This window comes from Ambystoma mexicanum, chromosome 9 (genome assembly GCF_040938575.1).
Source record: "Ambystoma mexicanum isolate Mex_15411 chromosome 9, UKY_AmexF1_1, whole genome shotgun sequence".
Lineage (NCBI taxonomy): Eukaryota > Metazoa > Chordata > Amphibia > Caudata > Ambystomatidae > Ambystoma > Ambystoma mexicanum.
The window spans coordinates 1,117,444,161-1,117,466,863 of NC_090931.1; the positions used below are offsets into that span (position 1 = coordinate 1,117,444,161).

The 22,703-nt window shown below is 47.4% G+C and overlaps 1 protein-coding gene across 2 annotated transcripts in view; it reads right to left on the minus strand.

Moving 5' to 3' along the window:
* Nucleotides 1–22,703, minus strand: part of RIF1 (replication timing regulatory factor 1) — a 1,074,525-nt gene that overhangs the window by 566,567 nt on the left and 485,255 nt on the right. For both annotated transcript variants that reach the window (XM_069616488.1, XM_069616487.1), the window contains one exon: nucleotides 6,153–6,195. In XM_069616488.1, coding sequence (XP_069472589.1) covers nucleotides 6,153–6,195 — 43 coding nt within the window. The remainder of the gene's footprint in view (nucleotides 1–6,152; nucleotides 6,196–22,703) is intronic.

Consider the following 22,703-nt stretch of genomic DNA (forward strand, 5'->3'; position numbering starts at 1 on the left):
CAGAGGGACAGGACCAGACTATGGCGTTTCAAAATTACTTCAAACTGGCCCAAGTGATTCATAAACTCAGCCATTGTGTCCATACAGGCCTCAAACCTCTGTGGTCCACTCAGAGGAACCTGAAGCATCAGGACAGGGAAAGAGTCAGGCAGGTAGAGCTGGGTACTCCTGCAGGGCCCTGGAAAGGGGAGGAGGGGCCGGAGAATAGTCCTCAGGCAAAGGTGAGGCCTTCTTGGTGTCCGAAACATGTAAACAGGCTTTAGAAAGCTTCTCCAGAAGCTCTGGGAGTGGTGAAGAATGGACCAGTTTCGACGAGTCTTGACGCTACCTCAGAGTACTTGGATTTAGAGGGAGCCCCCGCTGGAGTAGATGATGCATCACCGTGCGTAGCCCATGATGGCAGGTGCACAGAGGCCGCCAAACTGCAAGGTTCGGAAGGTCCACTGCAGTCTTCTGCGGGCATAGAAACTTTTCTGTGGATCTGTCGAGGAAGGTTTAATGTGCTTATGAGCAGGTGTGTCTGTTGCCAGGATGCGACTTCCCCATCACACTGCCGGCGCCATGCTTGTCGGGGCCGGGGACGAACACGTGGTAACGCAATGGTTCCACCGTTAGGTCAACTGCTTCCGAATCTGAGCCACGACTGCCGACAGACTCCTCATCTGAAGCGTTGGCGGGGAGTGACTTGGGTTCTGCATTGCGTAGACCGCCCACTGTTTTACGCCGGTCTTTCCAGGTTTTAGGGCGAAAAGGTTTGCAGGCTTCACAATGACGCTAGTCGTGATCATAAGGGAGGCACAGACTGCATTGGCGATGGGTGTCTTTCCAAGGAAATTTGCTGTTGCAAGACAGGCAGAATTTAAAAGGCGTCCTCTCCATAGCAGAGCGAAAAGGCAGCCAGACCAAAGAAAAGGTAAGAGAAGGGGTAAAGAAAAGTTATTTCAGAGAAGTCAGTAAGAACAGGGCCCCAACTCTCCCTGCTGTAAGGCCGGGCCCAGGCTGCATGGAAAACAGTCGCCGAGCTGTCAAGCAAGGGGCATTGGTGGGCATTATCAGGCGTCGAGCAGCTGTTGTAGTAGTCAAAAGGCAAGCAAACAGCTGAAGAAACAGGATCAGTAATATAAACTTACGAGCTCTGCATTATGTATGACCGACTAGGTGGGCAGAAAAAACATTCTGGTGGGACCTCGACGTGTGTAGAATTTTGGGTACACTACAAGTAAAGGTTAGTGTTACTGTCACGACCATGTCGACGTCCCTTTCAATCTTCGAACAAAAGATGCAATACTCAGCGATTACCACTAGATGTCTGACTATATGCACAGCATGTGATTCTAAGCTGATTCACGAGAATCAAGAAATACTTATTTCTCTTTAGTTGGTTGTGGCCAATATCATATACATACTATTGTCTCCAGTAGCAACCACAGGTACCTCCCTTTATCAGTCACCAGTGCTCTCAGCATCTGGGGTTTCTGCCTCTTTGTAGCAGAACAGTGTACGTACTGGCAAGCAAAGAGCTGTGCATGCCCTGCCAAGAGAAGAGGTTACCATTGGCGCTGGTTGATCGAAATCTGGTGTTTGCAAATACAGGGCAGAAATGAAAAGTAAAAACTGCCCTTGGAAGTGTGTAGAGGCCAGCATAGCTTCCTCACCATTTCTCGCTGGGGAGCAGTCTTCTGTGCTTAAGGACTCGTCCCCATGTTGGCCTGAAATTGCATAAAAACATAAGGGCCACCCAAATACTTGGAACGCTTAGCTGGGCTACTTTTAAGCCTAGTCAATGTGGATTGCAGTATAAATACAGGCACACAGGGCTACAGGTAAGAAGTGTGCTTTTCTACTACTAATCTAAGTTGAGAGAAAAAAAAAAAAAAAAGAAATTCCCAGTCAGGGCATTTTTTTAACCAAGGACACACCTTGCAACTTTTTGTAACCCAAAATTCTTTACAACCATTAATTGAAGCAAATTAAGAGATGCATTTTTACCTTAAGGGGCTCCTCTTCACATCAGTAATATTAGCGCTCTTGCTGTGTCATTGCTAGAATGCCACAACACATCTGTAGAGCTGTGTCTAGAAGCAGGGTGGGTGTCAGGTTGTGAAGTGATGGACATGCAGCAGTTCCTGTGCTTGCATAGCGGTGTGTATACTTGAATCGATAATGGTCTGCGCTTGTGGTATTTTTCCAAAACTGTACTGTGAAGCTTCCTAAACTAGAGTATGTTACAGAAGACAAGACATTTCCCAACTTAAGATGGCCAGAAAGGCTTTAAGAGTTAATTGCTTTACAGCAGGCTTCCAGGGTATTTTGAACTTCTCAACAGCCCTTCATACATCTTTGTTCAAGGAGCAGTTTTCTTCTTGGTTCTTTAAATTATTGGGCCAAGCTGCAGACCTAGTTTCTGCCATGGACATTATCACGTTTCAAGCCTAACACCAGAGTGCGGGCCCAGCCCATGGGGTTCCCCCATGTCAGAAAAGGTACCAGAAAGAACAGGAGAGGCGGGAGGCCCCTGGGCCAACATATTGCAAGGACAGAAAACTATCAAAGATACATGTATGAAAGTCGAACAACAAGTGAGCAGAATTGGAGAGATCTGTAATCATTACAGACTGTGCCAAACAATGGCATTCGGGAAATGGATAGAAAGTTGAAGCAAATGCTCTGGGAGGAAGGGGGAAGCCCCCAGGTACTGAGGCTTGAGGAGAGAGCCCACTGCAAAATAGTATACCAAGTATTATGAAATCAGACTGTCAAGAGAACAGAATCATAAAAGATAATCCAATACCAAAAACCCAGGAGAGGGGGACTCAATTTGGTTAGGTTCATACAAAACCTAGGGTTTGTGAACAGAAGAATATAAGAGATATCAGTAAAGCATGACAAACTATTTCAATGAAAACTATGGTAAAGCAGCCATTCAATAGAATGCAAGGCCCACAAATATATGGAAACCGTTACATGGGCTCATGAAGAAAATGACTATCAGGGAAGATAACATAGAATCCTATATTCTAAACAGAGACGTGTCCCAAAACACAGGAGAGAACACTCTGCCTTGAAAAGAAAGCTGCTGGGAAGGAAACCAAAAGACTCTACAAGCAGCAGGGAGACATTCTCTAGGCCTATTTTCACTTATCCCAGTTAGTGGTGGGGTCAGGGAGAGCGAGAGAACTAGGTTTTGGACTGACAGAAAATACTTTGACTTCCTGATGACAGACTAGCACCTTTAGGCAATTTAGAAAGGCAGGGCGATCCATTTAGTTATAGGGGAAAATAGGCCTTTGTCATTTTCATTAAAGAAAGTTAGCATGTCAGACGACTCCTTCCGACCCGTCACAGGTTGCAGACACCATTCACAAGCAAATTATATCTGGGTCTGGCAACTGCAACCTTTGTTCTCAGAGGCAAACAGATCTTGACATCTGGCAACATCTACATCCCACTTTTAATAACAAGGTCAAGCCGTTGGACTCTATACTGGATTCATAGAGGGGTGAAACTACCCAAACAATTCCCCCATGGTGGCATACATGGACTCAAAGATGAACAGGATAAAACCCAGAGACTTGGCTGCAGACAAAACTAAAACCTACTGTTACAAACAAGAAAGAGGATCCATCTTTAACCTCCATTTAACTAAGACAAGGAGGCTGCAGAGAGCACACACCAAGATGTGGCGAAGCAGAAAGATGCATGCGCAAGCAGGGGAAGGCCCACTCCAGCCCCCCCCCCCCCCCAATTGGCATTGCACCCGAGAGGAAGAGCCCAGAAGAGCTGCAGAGCATGCAACATTCAGAACTGATCTGAGGGCAAGAGCGAACCGCTGGAAGCCAAGCATTGGTATGGAGAGAAAAAAACGAGAAGGGAACCTGATTTCGTGGTGGCATGACCAGGACCACTTTGTGGTGAACAAGGTGCCAGTCCAACAATGCCAAAACCACTACGCGGAGAAATCATAGAACCGTCCGATTACCTGCAGTGTTTCTGGTTCACACAGAGGGGACCACATACGCGGGCAGGGGAGAGGGGGGCCCCCTGGACACAAACACCTGATGGAGAGCAAAAGACGCAGAGCATGCGACAAGCAGACCTGCTCTAAATAGCAGAAGGAGATGCTGGATGCCCAACGTGTGCGAGAAGGGTGAAGCAGGGACACTGTAGCACAGTACTGAATGGTCGGTAAACATATCTATCTTGGGATGTAGCGGTTTAATTAGTGTGTTAGTATTTTAAAGTCTCATTGTTGTCGAACCTTGGTTAGACATTCTGTGACCAAGCCAAGGTGGTGGCAAACAAGGAGTTTGTGGTGGGTAGACTACCAACTACATCAACACAACCAAGTACAAACTGCAGCAAACGGTCGGTTACCCATGGAGGTACAGAGAACCCATGAAGGAGAAAAAGTACCGCCAGAAGAGGACAGTGGCGAAACCCAACCAAAAGTGCAGAGGAACAAAAGAGAAGGTCCAAAGCTAATAGGGGGACTCAGACAATCCCCTGAAGCACTGGAGGGTAAGTGGGAGAACGTGAAGACCAGGAGGCCAAAGGGGAGTAGGTATGTAAGCAGAGATACTCGTCCCAGTATAAGGGACAAATACTTTAAACAAAAGCTCATGAACTTGAACTGTATTGTTAATGTTAAAGGACATTTGTATCGCGCACTATCACCACCGGAGTGGTCCCCTGGTGCTCTGGCGGCTCTGAAAGAGGAGGGGAGGTTGGGTCAGTGGGAGGAAGCAGGAAAAGTGCGAGAGCAGTGATGTGCTGTTGGCGGCCTCAGCCCGGTAGGTCCGTTGGCCGGGCCTGGGGTGTTTGCGGCCGGTGTCGTCGTGTATTGTTGTGAGAGTGTCTTTTTTCTTTTGTTATTGCAGTGATGTTTGTGCGGTTTGTTGTGCTGTAGGTTTTGGTTGTGTTGGTTTGGAGTGTGAGAGGTGTATGGAGAGGGGAAATTGTTAGTGGAGTTGGTTACTTGGTATCTATCTCCTGAATTGGAGGCGCTGGGCTCGTTTAGTCTCCCCTGATGCGCCTGTCCTGATCTGGGTCCCTCTGACATTCAAGGTTCCTTACTCATCTTGTCTCCGCCTCCATCAGGCTCTCTCATAGCCCCACCTGTCCTCCCTTCATACTCCTGTGGCCAGTGCACCTGCCAATGTCAACAAGTCAGGTTGTGTGCTAATTGCCAATATTTCGGCAATTACACAACACTGTGGTACCTGGTGGTAACTAAGGGGCGGGTGGGGTAGTTGACTGTCTCCGTGCATGTCCCGAGAGGTGAAACCAATAGTGTTTGGGGATCACTACCCTGGGAAGAGGGGGTACTATCCCATTATTTAACAAGGACGTAGTTGAATATAACAGAAAAAATTTAGAATTGAAATACAGAAACACCCAAGATAACCAACATGCAAAAGAGACCAGGCTGGAAAGAGCTGAACTATATTATTCCAAAAGAGCAAGACCCACACAGGGAAATACACTTTCCAAGGTTACTGAATGCCCATTAACCCGGTCCAAAGGTTGGACAAAGGTTAAAGACAGACATCTCTAAAGAGGGGCGAAAAGCCAATATCTTGAGGGAACGACGTGAATTGATAAAGGAGAGATCATTTAAAAATTGCATATCAACAATAGAGACGACAATTGCAAGAAGAAATCATCAGAAGGGAGACATTCACCTGACCTTAAGTTGGTTCAAAATATTGGTAGGGGGTCAGTCTGGGCTGGTTTTGGTCAGCACATATATTCCTTTCGGACATTCACTGAAGACAGACAAGCACCTCAGTAATGGAGGTAGGGCCAACCCCATAGTGATAGGGAAAGTTAAGCCATATTCTTAAATAAACACACATTAGACTAACGCTGCTGCCAACAGTGTACAGGGGAAACATGGTGCACTGGAGCACCATAACAATTATGGATTTAGCATATCTAAGTAGCACAATCTGTCTTGGTTTATCACGAGTTCAGATTTTCCTGTTTAAACAGACCCAGAAGAATGTAAAACGTATGCTCCAAGTGCAAGATGAAACTTTTGATGTGAGAGGAAGGCAAATAGAATACATTCAAGAAAATAAAATAAAATCTCAGACATGGTATCCATTACAAATTAAGCAACATACACGTACACAATAAGTCATTGCACTTACCTTGCTGCTCAAACTACTATAAACTTTTGGCACATCAGAAGATCTGAAAATAGAAAGAATTACTATGTCAGCATTCAGTTCACACTTAGTAGTCAAATATAAAAATGATAGCGTTCTTAGGAATGCATGTGAAAATTACAGGGGATCCTAGTGTATGTGCAAGGTGCCGACTGGAGTCAACTTCTTACACAGATTTAACACTAGATATTCGCTGAAAGCGTAAATGTAACACCAAGGTTTATATGCTACTTTCCCAACAGTATGAATACCTTTTGCACCCATATGTCACTTTAATGTTCCGATAATGTCCTAATAATATAGACAGTGTCGTACAAGGAAAGTACAAAAATGCCACCTGTAGCAAAAGAATGAGAAACCAATCAGTCAAATGACGATCTCGCTGGATCCAGACATTAGAGCTGGGTACATTCAGATCAATTGTTCAATAAACCTACAGATCTCAATGTGGTTATGGGGTTATTAGCAGGCAGCAGTATGGTGTAGGCCCTTTCATGACAAAACAAACCTAAGGCTAGAAGTACAATCATTGAACTTCTGGAAAGGGGAGTCAAACTTGGTTGTCCGATTCTAGGCATATATCTTGGTTTCATGAGCATTTCTCATAAAAGTTATATTTCATTATAATGTTTGTGACAAACATATCTGGCATTTAAGGCTTAGATTGCACGTGTCACAGAAAACACTCGAAGTCTTAGAGACAGTTCATGCTACCTAGGGTTGACCCCTACCTAGTAATTCCTTTCTTAGATTATTGGCATTTCCTCAAGTGCAGGTTCTCTCTCTCCCTCTCTCCGGGCCTTCCTAAAAGCCCCTTCTCTATCCAAGGGTTAGTGTTCTAAACGCGGAATTAGCAGTCCCTTGCACTTACTCAAATTTAGGCTAGTTGACTCACTCCCACTTCACTTTGACTGGCTCCTCCTATGCCTTGCTCCTCCCCACCACTCTTCTGTTGCTCTGATCACTCCTCCTAGCTCTCACCTTCACACCTTTGATGTTGCTTCTTCCACTAGCCTCCACTCACCAACTTCTGTACCACTCACTTCACATTAATTCCATACTTTCAACCCTCTACTCACCCAAACAAGCCCACTCACTCTGCAGAACCACTTATTCCGCTAAGCCAATACCCCACCTGTGTCAAATCTCCTCAAGCCACTGTTCCCCTGCCTCCTTCCTGCTGGTCTATTGGTAGTCCTCCAACTCTGAACTCATGTGAAAACCCCACACTCTGACCGCTCTCCCCATCTATTAGTTTGAATACACTGCTTAAACGATACGTAAAGCCTTGAACATGTTTCTTCCAACATTTAAATACATCTTAACTTTCTACTACAAATATGGCTTTTCCAGTTCGCTTAAGAATACGGCCCTTCTAGCAGGAGCATGAATAAAGCTTAGGTAATTGCACTTGTGTCGAAGTCCTACTATGCAAACCCATTCAGGAGATTGCAATTAAGATTTTATAAGGAGCTAAAAGCAGCTCCTGGGTATCTAGCATTACCACCAGTGACCAGGAGCTACCACACGGGACAAAGAAGCTAGTACACAGCGGTCCACAAATCCAACTTCTACATATTTTGCAAACTTACGATTTTGTCCATTTATGACCCCTAATGCTTTAAATGTTGTATACATATGTCCTAATGATTGTTTATAGGATGGTCCCAAATGCAGTTAAATTCACATAGGTGTGCTTGTTTGGCATCAGTTGGCCTGGGGAGCCAAAGGTAGATTCTGGTAGCGGTTTGCTTCAAGCTAACCAGGGTCTTCTAGGCTACAAGAGGAGATAAATAGCTCCCAGCTCCCCTCAATTTCGAACCTTGCCATTCACTATTCAAAATAATTCTTAGCGGATTAGGTTACATGATCTATGAGGGCAGTTTTTGTACCACCCACTGTGGCGGGCACTATAGCCACTAATCCTAATGGGAGGTTAACACCCGACATGAAAGGGAAGGCAGACATCCCTTAAGGTAAGTAATGTGGACAAAGCAACAAGGCTCAATACTAGAGTATTAATTCGGATCTCAGGAATGCATCCGAGCCTCACGCTAGGCAACTGCTTCAAGTATCTTGAATTCTGATACAGAATAAAGTTGTACATCGCAGTTATTGTTGCCACCCAGTTCCATTCCCAAAGCGTATGCTTGGATCTGGAAGGGTTGGTGACAAAGTCACAGATGAACATTCCAATTTACCATAAGTTGTTGCATTCTAGTGTGAAGTCATGAAGTTCCTTGTAAGCACTCTTCCTTCTCTGTGCTTTTAAGTCAACGAACATAGTGTTTGGCAGAGATAGAATTTTGTGGTGTAATGGCAGTGCATTCCGCTTCAAAGAAGCATTGAGAAGGGTCTGGCCCACCTCAACTCGTCTTGATTTTCTGTGCTGACAAGACACCATCCATGTTGAGTTTGCTCAAATAAAGGTCTCCAAGAGTATATGTATTAATTAGTATACTCCATAAGCCAGGTGGGAGGCTCCACTTGTCAAACTTCCTCCACAGGTTTGACCAGTTGACTTCATCGAACACAGCTGTAAGGTCAATGATGGCCATATAGATAGCATTGTATTTTCCCTTCGCAATTTTATTTGGGAGGTGTGCTAACAGACGTTTTACATGTCGTCTGATCTGGAATTCGGCTGTTCTGGCAAGCCCAATTTTCGAGTTTTCGGAGTACAACTGAGGTAAAAAGCTTGCTGCTGGTTTCAAGAATGGAAGATTGTTAATTGTAACAAAAGCCACTACAGAAAAAGTTAAGGATACAAAATATCTTAACCGCACTTAAATGTGTAATAAAGACGGTCTTTGGGTACAGAGTGTTCTGGAATTAAATATTTCCTCCATAAGAATGAGCAAGACGACAAGGGAAGTAAAGCAAAAGGCTTTACTTGCCTCCAAAAAGTCATGTCAAAAAGTCAAAATAAAGCAAACATAAAGGGTGTCCTTTCGAAGTCTACATGAAAATCTTTCCCCGACCAAGACCATCCCTCCCTGCTGATTAAGAATGTTTGGGTGAAGACATGCTAGCCAGCACTTGATATTCTGGATATCTGTGAACCCCATTTTGTTTCAGGCAGCTCAGTGTAATTGGAATGAGACAGTCCGACGTCAGCTTCACCTTGGTCAGGAGTGGAAGGAGAAGAAAGGTAGACAGTCTGGCCATCCCAGGGAAGGAAGGCATCCCCCTGGGAAAGCAACCCACAGGGGGGGGGGGGGGGGGGAGTTGATGGGGGGGGGGGGGTTGAGCACTTGTTTTCTGTTAAAAACAAGTACAGAAGGGCAGCTCCCAAGTCATGGAAGATTGGGAACTCCATAATGACTCAATCCCTTGAAGCGTGAAACTGTAGACTGTCCGCTCTAACATTGTCCTCTAGCGCTAAATGGGAGAACATGCGGAATATGGGAGTGCTGAAAATGACTTCAGAGTTCTAAAGACAGGGGCCTGAAGGGAACAGGGCCCAGTCCCACTTCCCCGCTTGTTCATGCAGCTCATTACGGTGGTGTGGTTCCTATAGATCAACACCCGAAAACCCTGTAACATCAGAAAAGGACAGTTATCAGGAAGAGAACTTTGGTCCTATGCAATTCATAAGATGCTGAGTCGCTTTCAATCCCCAGAGGTTATGATCCTCCTAGCAGTTCATTACCATCTTGTAGCCTGTCGAGTAATCTTTGGCTAGACTCTTTGCAAGTGGTTGCAGAGAAAAGGGAACGCTGTCCGCGAGGTTGGATTCATCCATCTACCAGGGAAGGTCTGGGTGCACAATGAGAAACTAGAACAAGTTCTGTTTGAGGCCGAGAGCCCTGCAACCAATGCAAAGCAAAGAAGCCTGGCATGTGAAAACACCAGGATGCAAGAAGCCATCGGGCAAAACGACTATTGGAACTTGACTGCATGCAGGAAGCAGTGGGCCGCTAAGAAACTCTACACAAATTGAATGAAGAATCTGCATTACTTCCACAGGGGGTGCCCAGATCAAGCCAATGTATTGTAGTCTCAAACGACTGTTGAATTGTACAGATTTAACACGAGGCCCTGGACGTAAGCTAGTTGGGGGATGTATCTGATAGATACCCTGTCCTGGAAGAGCAGTCGTCCAGGAACTAATAAAAAGTAAATAGTTTATAGGCACAGATGGGACATTATGGAGTCCATCATCTGGGTGATGAACCAGTGGGATGAATTTAGCCCAAAAAGCATGACTCGTGTTGAAAATGAGCAACTATAAATTGAGAAGCACGGGAACTTTGACTGGTTCCCAGGTTGGTATGTGCATGTATGCATCTTTCACATCCAATAGGTGTGGGAGCCCCTCTACCGAGAACGAACATGGGTTATATACCCTTTTCTATGAAATGTATCCCACTCAGGGGGGCCTCTAAAACCACGTTTGAGCTCACTGCACCCTTCACAGAGGAGAATTATCTATTTGCATATCAGTCTGGTCCCACTCACAAGGGCAGTCCAGCACCAAAATGCTGGGCAATTCCTTGAGCAAGAGTATCATCAGCAACCCAGACATGTGTTTCAGCCTTGTTGAGCCTCCTCGGTGAAGTGGAGCCTCTCGACATCTAGCCTCTTTCAAATCGATTGCAGACTGACAATAAGGGCCCTCTGAATTTAGCTCAGGATGACCATCTTTCACCTTTTCTTTGGGAGGAAAGTTTTGAAGCTGGAGAGTTTGAGGATAAACCACCATCTAGACTCATTCTGGGTAAAGAAGCAGCCAAAGTAACCCTGCAAGTATGCTACCAAGATATACTTTCTATTGCTTTCAGATTCACTCATTTCCAAAGGCACTCAGAAGTTCTATGAAAACTGAAGGGAGGTGTTCGAGAAAGGGATCGAGGGAGCTGTACCTGCTCCTCACAAAAAGTGTCCAAGGATCCAAAGTCATCTCCTTCCAAGATGGTAAGAGAAGGGATAAGTAGAATGTAGCTGGACCTTCATAGGCACCAAGGTTTTTGTTCAGACATTCTGGGTTGTCACGGTTTTGAAAAACACTTAAGTATCTTTTGCTTGGCTGAGGGCTGCAGTATGGTCTTCGTTGGACTCTGCTCTGTGCAGCCCTCGGCTCTGCTGAGGGCCACGGGTGCTCATTTGCAGAGTTCTGTTGAGAAAACGCTGTGGATTTTGTCCCTAGTGTGGTTACGGCAGAGAGGCTTTTAACAATTGGAATATTGGTTGTCTCCCTGTTACGTTGCTCATCGGTCATGAGATGAAAGAGGGTAAATCCCATCAAAGGGGAGCACCCAGATATTTTCCTGAATTTTTGGGAGGACTCTGGGGCTTCTGGGCCAATCAACTCTTCTAAGCTCCAAGCCCAGACACATTGCCCCATATGGCAGTGTAAACATGCCCAGCTGCAGACTCAAGGATTTTGTGGACAATGATTGTATCCTCCCTTGGATGGGTGGGAAATTGTTCCTTACTATAACCAGTCAGGACTGATGCAAAGGCCTCAATTTCCCACCAGAAGTTATGGAAAGCAGCGTAGATTGGGTCAGATCTTGCTTTGCACAAAAGAAAAGCACTACTGCTGTAGAGCTTTATCACCCCTCCAAGGGAATGATTTTCCTGGCCTCCCTAATTGAAAGGGGCCCCTCGCGATATGGAAACAAGGCAATAACCATACACGAAAGGATGCGCCAGACACGAGGTTCAAATTCCCAATGCTAGGGTTTATTTCAAGCAAAAATAGTCCCAATTGGCCAACTGTGGTCTCATGCCCCGCGACGTGAGTTTTCTAGACCTCGAGGGACGCAAGAGAGCGAATTACGTACATCAGTTACATATATAAAAAATGCATATCATACAATCAGCTATGTCATGTTTAACACCCCCCTTTATTAAGTTTCTTTGAACTCGGGACGACGATGGACATTTCCGACGGGTATGACAATTATGACACTTTCGATGTCTATTCTAGTAACAATGTGCAATTAGAAAGTGCAGAGGCATCTTCTAGTTGTTGAACAGAACACGGTGGTTATGTTCTTGGAAGCAAGCTGCACACGGGGGAAAGTCACATTCCAAGCTTTGCTATCTATGAAGTACTATCCGTGTCCTGGGAGCAGACACGCTCTAAAGGGTTTTGCGAAGGGGGGGCCGTAAGAAGAGCATCATTCAAGCCTTTAGCGGCTTTATTCTAACATATTCTACCACCGTACGAGACTGGCTGGCAGCTGTGAAATTATTAAATGCCCTGCAGCTCTCCCTCAAGGCTACAGAGAGGGAGCGTGGGCATTCCTTTCTGGGCTACTCATGAGGAGTTTCAACGAACTCCTCAGTCCCGCCACCTTGCCCTTTCATATTCAGACAACAATGTTAACAGTTGAGCAGAGTAAGCAGAATTCGCAAGAATTGGAAGCTGCAAACCAGTTTTAGACAGAAAGCAATGAGCAATGGTTAAGCAAAATGGCGATTCTTGCTACGTTTAAAATGGCCGCTTGTTGGTCAAGCATAGCAGTCTATATTTCTATAATTCGGTGCATAAGACGGTTGGCCTTCGGCCATCAAGTTACGTCTGTCATTCAAATGAAGGGTATTCACTTTTCCAGATTGACATAATCAGGTCAGTCTGGAGGAGAATCATGCTTGCGTGAGAACAGCAGGCACTAGTTTCACTGGAGGGATGTCCTGCAGAGGAAGTTCAAGGAACGCCATAACTTTCAGCAATGGGTTCAAGGAATATTTTAATATAATATGGAGTTTGTGCTCCAAATCATCCCCAGCCCCCAAAAGGAAGTTAAAATGGTTTCCATCCTACTTGCCCTCTGCGGTTACTTCCATGGAAGGGGCAGGTTCAGATGAACCTTTCAGAACAGTTGCACATGCATGGCCCAACACTAGAGTAGGGCTGGTCGCTGTTAGTGGCCTGGGGTAGTACAGAAGGGCAAGTGACTTGGGGAGAACTTCCATGACAATGTCCCTAAAAAAGCATCTGCGGTCATTCTACTCCCCTATTGGGATTTCAATATTTAATAATTACATGTTTGATTTATCCAAGTCTTGCTTTGGTGTAACTTCTGAACTTCCTTGTCCACTGCCCATGTACTCACCTGTGAACTGGTACACTAGACCATTTGTACTTTTATTATCTGGCTAGGGAAAGACTTTGCTAAAGATAAGGACAATATCTTAGAATTGCATGGTATGTAACCAGCCCTTTTTCTCTCCACCCCCACACTTTCTAACACATTATCGCTTTTCTTCTGTATTGGTATTTTACAACTAAATTGTAAATTTGCATACAGCACCCACTTTTGGGGTTACCTACCATCACCGACTCCCACAGCATGCACGAGTCACCTTCAAGTCTTACTGCATCATCTATAAGGCAGTCGCCCTCAAGTCACCCAGCTACCTCATGGAGAAAGTCAGCATCTGACGTGGACCGTGCACCACCCGAAGCCATGATACGTGCAGACTTGAAATCTGCTGCTGTAAAAGGGAAAGGACCAGAAAACAAGCCTTCTCTGCCTACGTCCCAAGACTATGGAACCTCCTACCCATCAGCATCAGTCTCCCTCCTACAATTCAGAAAAGAACTCAAGAACCACCTCTTCAAGGAGTCTCTCCGTAACACCTAGGCCATCACGTCACACCCCAAGCAAATGAACTTGCTAGACGCTGTCCGCCCCTCGCGCCCTCTACCTCTCCTCTGCGCCCTCTGTATCCTACCCCCCGCTGTACATCTACCCTGTTACCTCTGAAAAGTGCTCCGTTATGCATCGGTACTGTTGCATACCTCTAAATCGCTCTGTTCTATAGCCATATTGTTGTATACATCTGTAAAGCGCTCTGTTGCTTCTTGATGCTAGGTCCGTGCTCAATAAATACCATAATGGATATCTGTGTATGATGGTTTACTTAGTGAGTAGTGCCCTTGAATTTTAATTGCATGCATTTCCCTAATCTGCTACTTGTCAGGCGTACCTCTACACCAAACATCCCATGTCTAAGCATTACTGCTCGGCCTACACTACCCAGTTTGGTGAGACACAGGTGTGAACAACCCTTTCAAATGCCATAGAGTGGCCTCTCTGAACCCCAAACCAGTGTTCGTTCTGGAAATCCCTCCCAACATCTGCCACCAACCAGTCAGTTACACAAGGACCTGATCAGTGCGACATGCTCATGGAACATGCAACATTATCACAGACTGGACACTTGCGAGTCCTCATAAGTATTAAGGGACATTGCACAGTTACAGTACCAGCAAGACCATGGAAAATTAGGCCAGTGCACAAAGGGGGAAAATACAAAAGTCAGGGATACCAATGTGGCCTTGGGTTAAGACTATTGTCCAAACACTGACCCAAAGATAGGAAACAGACATTTCTATAACTACATGAGCAAGGAAAAAGTAGTCATGGGAAACTTAGGGTTGGACGGTCTGTGTCTGACTGGGTTGTGATCTTTCCAGACAAGAAGTAGGAAACGTTGCAGAGGGTTTTATAACTGCTTTCATCAGTTCATGTGAAGTCACCTAAGGAACGAGATCTGCGTGCCTGCATTGTGTGTAGTGTGTCATTTCAACACGCTATTCAAGAACCAGTACGAGAGCGGCGATTAGCTTTCTTGTATGCATTAAGGGGAATAATATTTCCGAAACTTTGAAGTAGATTCTGTCGGCCCAATTGGAGGCACGTGCGAGGAAACCGCATTGGGTTACCTGCGTGAGTTACGACGTGCATAGATCTATATGCGCAGGCACGAAGCGTTTCTGACGCATCGAAGTAGCGTATATTCGTTACACTTGGAGCGCATGCGCGAAGGGCACGTTTTGCTGCTTCGGCGTTAAGCGAGCGGAAATCCCCGCTTTCAGTGCGAGCAGCACTTTTTCCTCCGCGAGCCCACGTTAGCCCAGCAGGGAACTTGGAAGTAAAGCAAAGAGAAGCTTGGGACTGTAGATAAACATTACAACGCCGTGCAACATTTGAACTCGTTTCCAAGTTGGGAACTTGAACTCAAATACTGTTGGTACAGAATCTAGAAGTTGTAAACTACCAGTTTAGTTTTACAATCGGACTAGCTTAGTTGGAGGTAGCAATCACGCGTAATTCGAAGGGACAGGCCGAGTTTTCAAACTATTCAAATGAGACTTGCTTAGAAAATAAACTAAACACAATGAGGATGTCTGTTATGTAGTGAGCTAATCCCGTTTGTCTCACTGGCCTTGAATGTATGCTTACAGAATGTTGATGTCAGCTCAGGGGAATGTAGAGTGTGATGCATGAGTGTTCCATGTTCGTCAGTTGGGGCCTGAGTATAGGGTGACCAGAGGTCCGGGTTTTCCCAGGACGGTCAGGGGTCCCGGGAGTTTTTTCATTTTAGAAACCCCGACCAGGGTTTGCATGGTTGGGTGGCTACGGTGATTAAAATCGTAATTATTTTTCACAACACTTCAAGAATTTTGAGGATGGAGGTTTGGCTCGAACCCCCAACCTCTCAGGTATAAATCACAACACCTACTGACTGTGCCACAGAGACTGGCTTGGAAACCGTTGTACAGCAAGCCATGTGATATCAATTGGAGCTAACGCTCATTTTGAATTAACATGCCAACATTCATATACAAAACTGCACAAATGACATCATATACAGTTCATAGAAAGGAGAAGTGCTGGAAATATGGTTGGGTTGGTGGTTGGGGTCTGTTGGGGGAGGGGCAGTAATTGGTGGGCTGCGATGGGGTAGTCCCTCTTATGTTGTTGGTCGTCCCGGTTTTTTGTTTTGGAAATCTGGTCACCCTACCTGAGCTGGATGTATGAGGATGGCCAGCGGTGGGTGTCTGACTTCCTTGTCAATGGATGTACTTAATCTGCTTCCCATATGATATGTAAATACCCCACGAGTAACCAGAGTCTGTATATTTATACATATGTACAATAAAGTGACCTGGGATCCCAAAAAAACATCTCATCTACCTTACATGGCATACAAATCTTGTTGCCGACAACCCTGCAAAATGTTTCATCATATATACATCTCTTTACCTGTACACACAACCGTAGGATACAGGAACTTAATAATAATCCAAGTAAAAAAAAACGTTTCCATACGATTCCAAATGGTGCAGAGGCCAGTCACATCAATGAAGGCATTTACTACAGTCTCATGAGCGCTAGAGTTTATAGCTCTCTAGGGCCTTTGTCGAGGCGACCAAGAACCGTTAAGGTCTCAGGAGGTGATATCCCTTAGGGATAGAGAAAAGAATAAATTCTAATATAGATTTATGTGGGGCCAGCAGCTTCAGCAAAATTCCATTTCGTGGGTTTGATACGTCCAGCTCAGGAATTAGGACCAAAACACGGTGGAGCAGGGCTCGGGCAAACAGGTTTTGCCAGATCTCCATTCTGGCAATACATGTATTGCCACCCTGTCCTCAGACCGAAGGGTTTGTAGTGCCTGCCCCATTAAGGGCACACACGCTGCAGAGTGACGCAACTCCGCCGTTTGTGCACACGTAACAAAAGGCGTGCCACGGATCACCAGTGTGACCGTGGAGCCCAGACAGAGAACACTGTTGCGTGTGTTCCTTATGCGAAAGGGGCTTAAAGGGCCGCAGGGGCACACCGGCCACCATCTACAGGGCTTGCACTCACACTCATGCCCACAGTTCAACAAGCAGCTTTCAGAAGACTCTGCAGCACTGCTGAGTCTTCTTGAAGCGGTCTGCTCGATGAAGCTTACGGGTAGCATGTGCCTTTGACAACTCTGCTTCAAAACAGGATACTCCCAGCAAGTATCTGTTCTGAAGCAGAGTTATCAACATGCACGAGCAACCCATGTTTCAATAAGCAGAAACTTTCAGTAGATTCGCATGGATACAGAAACGGCCTCACATACTTGTAGCTGTCCAGACTGCTTTATATGTCCTGCAATGTAGACACATTTGAGGTGAGAAGTACAACCAATTAAAACTGCAGAGCCCAACTTCCATTATTCTCTACTGAGACACAATAAGACATGCATTACCGTAACATCATTTCTGATGATTGTATCTGCTTAGATTCAAATGCTGTGCAAATAGTCTGACATCTAGTGGTAACCACAGAGTATTGCATCTTGTCATTCGAGGATCGAAACGGGACGTCAACATAGGCGTGCTTGCAACACTATCCCCAACGTGACGTGTAGTGTACCCAAAATCCCTTGCGTGTCGTGGTCCCTACGATTGTATTTTTTCTGCCGTGAGGGAGCCTTATGACCATCGCGAGTAAATAAAAGAATAGTAGTAAGAGGTCTATGTTCCTTCCATCCCAAGGGGGGAGGAAGGGTGGGCGCATGTGAATCTAAGCAGATACAATCATCAGAAATGCCATTACGGTAAGTAATGCATGTCTTCTGATGCTTGTTAATCTGCTTAAGCATAGACTAGCGAGCAGTACCCCGAGTTGGAGGTGAGATGTGAGAAGGAACAGTAGTGAAAAGATGTCTTCGTACTGCTTGTCACACCTGAGAATCAGACCTAGAATGAGTGTCTAGGCAATAGTGTTTTGTAAAGGTGTGTACAGAACTACAGGTTGCCGCTTTGCAAATGGACTCTAGGGGAACATTTGCAATGAATGCTATGGAAGCCCCAGTGCCCAGAGTAGAGTGTGCTCTAGGCTTGAAGGGCAGTTCTCCCTTAGCAAGAGTGTAGCAGAGGGATGCAATTGACAATCCACCTTGAGATGGCCGATTTAGAGACAGGATCCCCTTCTCTACCAGCTGCCACTGAAACGAAAAACTGGTTCGTTTTCCTTAGTGGTTTAGTTCTTTCCAGGTAATACATGACTGCCCTGCGCACATCTAGTGTGTGTAGGCTTCTTTCCGCCACATAAGCAGGGTTTTGGAAGAAAGTTGGCAGTTCTATAGACTGGTTCACATGGAACTTTGAAATACATTTTGGCAAAAATCGAGGGTGAGTGTGCAGAACCACCTTATCTCTGAACTGTAACAAAAGGGTCTAGAACTGAAAGGGCCTGTAGTTCACGGACTCTCCTTATTGAAGTGATAGCCAATAGGAAGGCGGTCTTGTAGGTAAGAGCTTTGAGGCTTGCTTTATGCATCGGCTCAAAAGGAGACCCCATAAGTCTAGTCAATACCACATTTAGGTCCCATCCAGGAGCCGGGTTACAAATGGGGGGGATGAATCCTTTTAACCGCTTCCATGAAAGCCTTAACAGCTGGTATTTTCCAGCACACCACATTTTGTTGGGACGTAGTGTAGGCTGAGATTGCAGCTAAGTGAACCTTCAGGGAATTCAAAACCCAGGCCCGAGTCTAGTGAGTGAGTCAGGTACAACACAATATGTGTTGGTGAGCAGTCAATGGGATTGATGCTCCTGCAATTGCACCAGATGACAAAGTGCTTCCATTTACTGGAGTAGCAATATCGGGTGTTAGGTTTTCTTGCCTCCCCAAGTATCTCCATGCATCTGAGGAAGTTGGAGGTGACCGATCTCTATGAGCTCAGGAGCCATGCTGCTAAATTCAGAGTTTGCGGACATGGATGAATATTTTCCCGCTTGTCCTGAGATAACATGTTGTATGGGCAAGGCAGTTTCATTGGAGGAGAGAGACATCTCCATCAGATGAGAAAACCAGGGTTGGCGGGCCCACATCGGGGCCAACAATATCATGGTGACTGGTTAGTGTTCATCTTGTGCACAATCTTGAGTAGGGGAGTCGGGGGCCATGGGGGGGTGTGGGGGAATATCATGTAAACAAATTTCCCTGACCATGTTATCCAGAGACCGTTCCCCTTCGATCGGTTCTGAGGGTACCTGGGGGTGTAATCTTGGCATTGTGCGTTCTCCACAGTTGCAAACAAGTCGATCTCTGGGAAGCCCCATTCTGTGAAAACGTTGGAGACGATGTCTTTGTGTAGTCTCCATTCGTACGCCAAGGGCAGCTCTGCTGAGCACGTCCGCCAGAAGATGGAGTTCCCCTGGAATGTGTTGGGACAACAAGAACATCTTGTGTTTGAGAGCCCCTTTTCAAATGGTCTGGGACAGTTCGGATAGCCCTGGAGAGTGAGTGCCCCCTTGCGTGTTCAGGTAGTACGTGGCCGTGGTGCAGTCTGAGGATCAGGACCGTCTTCCCCTGCAACTGTGTCTGAAATGCCTTCAGTACTTTGAATACAGCTAACAACTCGAACAGATTTATATGGTTGGACGCTACCGCTGGGGACCAGACGCCATGCGCTGTCTGCTGAAGCAGGTGAGCTCCCCACCCCGTGAGAGATGCATCTGTCGTGAGAGTGGCTTCTACTGCAGGGGTGGTGAAGGACTTTCCCCTTCAAGAGTTTTTCCCCTCGACCACTGCTTGACTTGACTGGGGTCTAGACTGGATTTCTTCTCATTTATGGAGAATCCCAGACTGAATACGAGGTTATCGTCTTTTGAGTATTCGACAGGCATGTTCCGTAGGAGTCTCCTATTATGAGCCAATCATCGAGGTAAGGATAAACTGGAATGGATTACCTGCGCAGATGTGCTGCTGCAACTGCCAGTACCTTTGTAAATACCCTTGGGGCCGAGGCAATGCCAGAGGGAATTACTTTGAACTGAAAATATTTGTCCTCTATCATGAAGGAACAAGTTACTTACCTGTAACTGTTGTTCTCCAGCATGGGTCTGGCATGGATTCACATGCTCATGAATATTCCCCGTCGTCAGGCTGGGAATCCTCGGTAAAGAAAAAACCAGTATCAGTTTCGTTTCTGATCTGTCTTTCGTAGTAATAACCAATCACTGGTCTCTGCGTCATACTGACCACAGCCAATGACTGCCCTCTACCTAAGCACCGCCTCTGGCAGCCATCTTCAGATTTGGAAGCACGTGAAGTGGCAGTATGACCAAGTGAAGAGCCGCAGAGGGGTAGGCGGGAGGGTACGCATGTGAATCCATGCCAGACCCATGCTGGAGAACAACAGTTACAGGTAAGTAACTTGTTCCTTCTCCAGCATGGGGTCTGGCATGGATTCACATGCTCATGAATAAAGAATACATAGCAGTACACACATGCACAACCACGGGAGGTGGCAAAGGCTCAACATTAAGCATCACATCAACTCAACATTAAGCATCTTACCTCCTCACCAGGCTCACCTCAGGCGAACAGGTTGCGCAGCACTGCTTGGCCGACCCTGGACTCCTCCCTGGAATCCCGGTCGACGCAGTAGAATTTCGTGAAGGTGTGCGTCGACCTCCACGTAGCAGCCCTGCATATGTCCAGCAGGGGCACACCAGATAGGAACGCCGTGGTAGCTGCGATCGCTCTGGTGGAATGGGCTCTCGGACGGCCAGGCAGCGGTCGGTTTGCCAACCGGTGACAGCACATGATACAGCCGGAGAGCCATCTGGAGATGGAAGCCTTCGAGAGAGCCTTCCCCTGATTGACAGGTCCAAAGTTCACAAAGAGTTGTGACGTCTTCCGAAAACCCTTCGTGCGGTCCACGTAGAACTTCAGCGCTCTAGCTACATCCAGCGAGTGCAAAGTCCTCTCAGCCGGCGACGAAGGCGACGGGAAGAACACAGGTAACACCAAGGGTTCGTTGAGATGGAAGTCCGACGGTACCTTGGGCATGAAGGAGGGGTGCGTCCTGAGCACTACCCTCGTGTCGTGGAAAGTCAAATACGGGGCCTTGCAGGAAAGGGCCTGGATCTCTCCCACTCGTCGTGCGGAGGTGATGGCCACCAGAAAAGCTGTTTTCCACGATAGAAACTTCAACGGGGCCGAGTGCAGAGGCTCGAACGGAGGTCCCATGAGCTTGGTCAGCACCACGTTGAGCTCCCACGCCGGGGCCGGAGCCTTCACCGGCGGGAACGATCTGAACAGTCCCTTCATGAACTCTTTCACCAGACGATGAGACCACAAGGACGTCCGGCCCGTGGTTCTGGTGTATCGGGAGATCGCAGCAAGATGAATCTTGATGGACGCATGTGCCAGACCAGCTTTGGCCAGCGTCAGCAGGTACGGCAGTACTTGGGGAGCCGTAATCCGTAGAGGGTTAATCTTCTGTGCGTGGCACCAGACAGAGAACCTCTTCCATTTGTGTCCGTAGCATTTAAGAGTCGAGGACGCCCTGGCCTTTGCAAGAACCTCTCTGCAATCGGCTGGTATGTTGTATCCTCCAAACTCTAGCGCTGCAGGAGCCAGGCCTGCAAGTTCAGCGACTTCGGGTCGTGGTGGAGGATGGCACCTCCTTCCCTGGAGAGTAGATCCGCGTCCGCCGGCAGCTTGATCGGCGGGGACGCTGACAAGTCCAGAAGGTCCGGGAACCATATCTGCCTCGGCCACGCAGGTGCGACGAGGATCATCCTGCACCGTGACCTCTTGAGCTGGTTGACGAGCCGGATTAGCAGAGGCAAGGGAGGGAACGCGTAGAGGAACAGGCCCTCCCAGGGGAACGAGAAAGCATCGCCCATGCTCCTCGTCTGGGGAAACCTGCTGGCGAACCTCCGGCACTTGGTGTTCGTCGCCGTCGCGAACAGGTCGATCTGGGGTGTGCCCCACCGTCGGAAGAGGCGATCCGCCAGATCCTGCCGTAGTTCCCACTCGTGGCACGAGCGCAGCTCCCTGCTGAGTGAGTCGGCGATGGTGTTTTTTATCCCTGCCAGATGAAACGGCACCAGAAAAATCCCTTGGGCGACGGCCCAATGCTACAGGTCCTGTGCCTCCTTGGACAGCGCTGGGGACCTGGTTCCGCCCTGTTTCCTGATGTAAAACATGGTGGTGGTGTTGTCGGTGAAGATCCTCACCACCTTGCCCTTGAGGGACGGAAGGAAGGACCTGAGGGCCCAAAACACTGCACGGAGCTCCAGGACGTTGATACGTAGGGACTTCTCCGTCGGGAGCCAGAGTCCCCTTGCGTGCAGATTTTCGGTGTGCGCTCCCCACCCTTCCAGGGAGGCATCCGTGGTCACAGTCTCCTGGTGGGCTGGGGTCTGGAAGTCCATGCCCGCCGTCAGATGCGCGCGGGTGCCCCACCACCGTATCGCTCGTCGGAAACTCTCGTCGAGCTTGATCCTTTCCTCGAAGCTGCCCGTCGTCTGGATCCAGCGCGCATCCAGGAATTCTTGCAACGGGCGCATCCGGAGCCTGCACATGGGAATGAGGTAGATGCAGGAAGACATCATCCCGAGGAGGGACTTGATGGACCTCACTTTGGCCGCGTCGGCCACCAACATCCGTTGCACCTTGCCCAAGATGGTCCTGGTCCTCTCCTCCGACGGGGAGGCCAGAAGGGACACTGTGTCGAGCCTCGCTCCCAGAAACAGTGCGACTTGCGCGGGCACCAGGTGGGATTTGGCGTAGTTCACGGAGAATCCCAGGTCCGTGAGGAGTTGGACGGTCCTTGCCGTGTGGACCACGGCGAGCTCCCTCGTCTTGGCGCGGATGAGCCAGTCGTCCAGGTAGGGGTAGACGTGGATCCCCTCGCGGCGCAGCTGCGCCGCCACCGGTGCAAGGCACTTGGTGAATACCCTGGGTGCCGACCGTAGTCCGAAGGGAAGGGCTTTGAACTGGTAATGA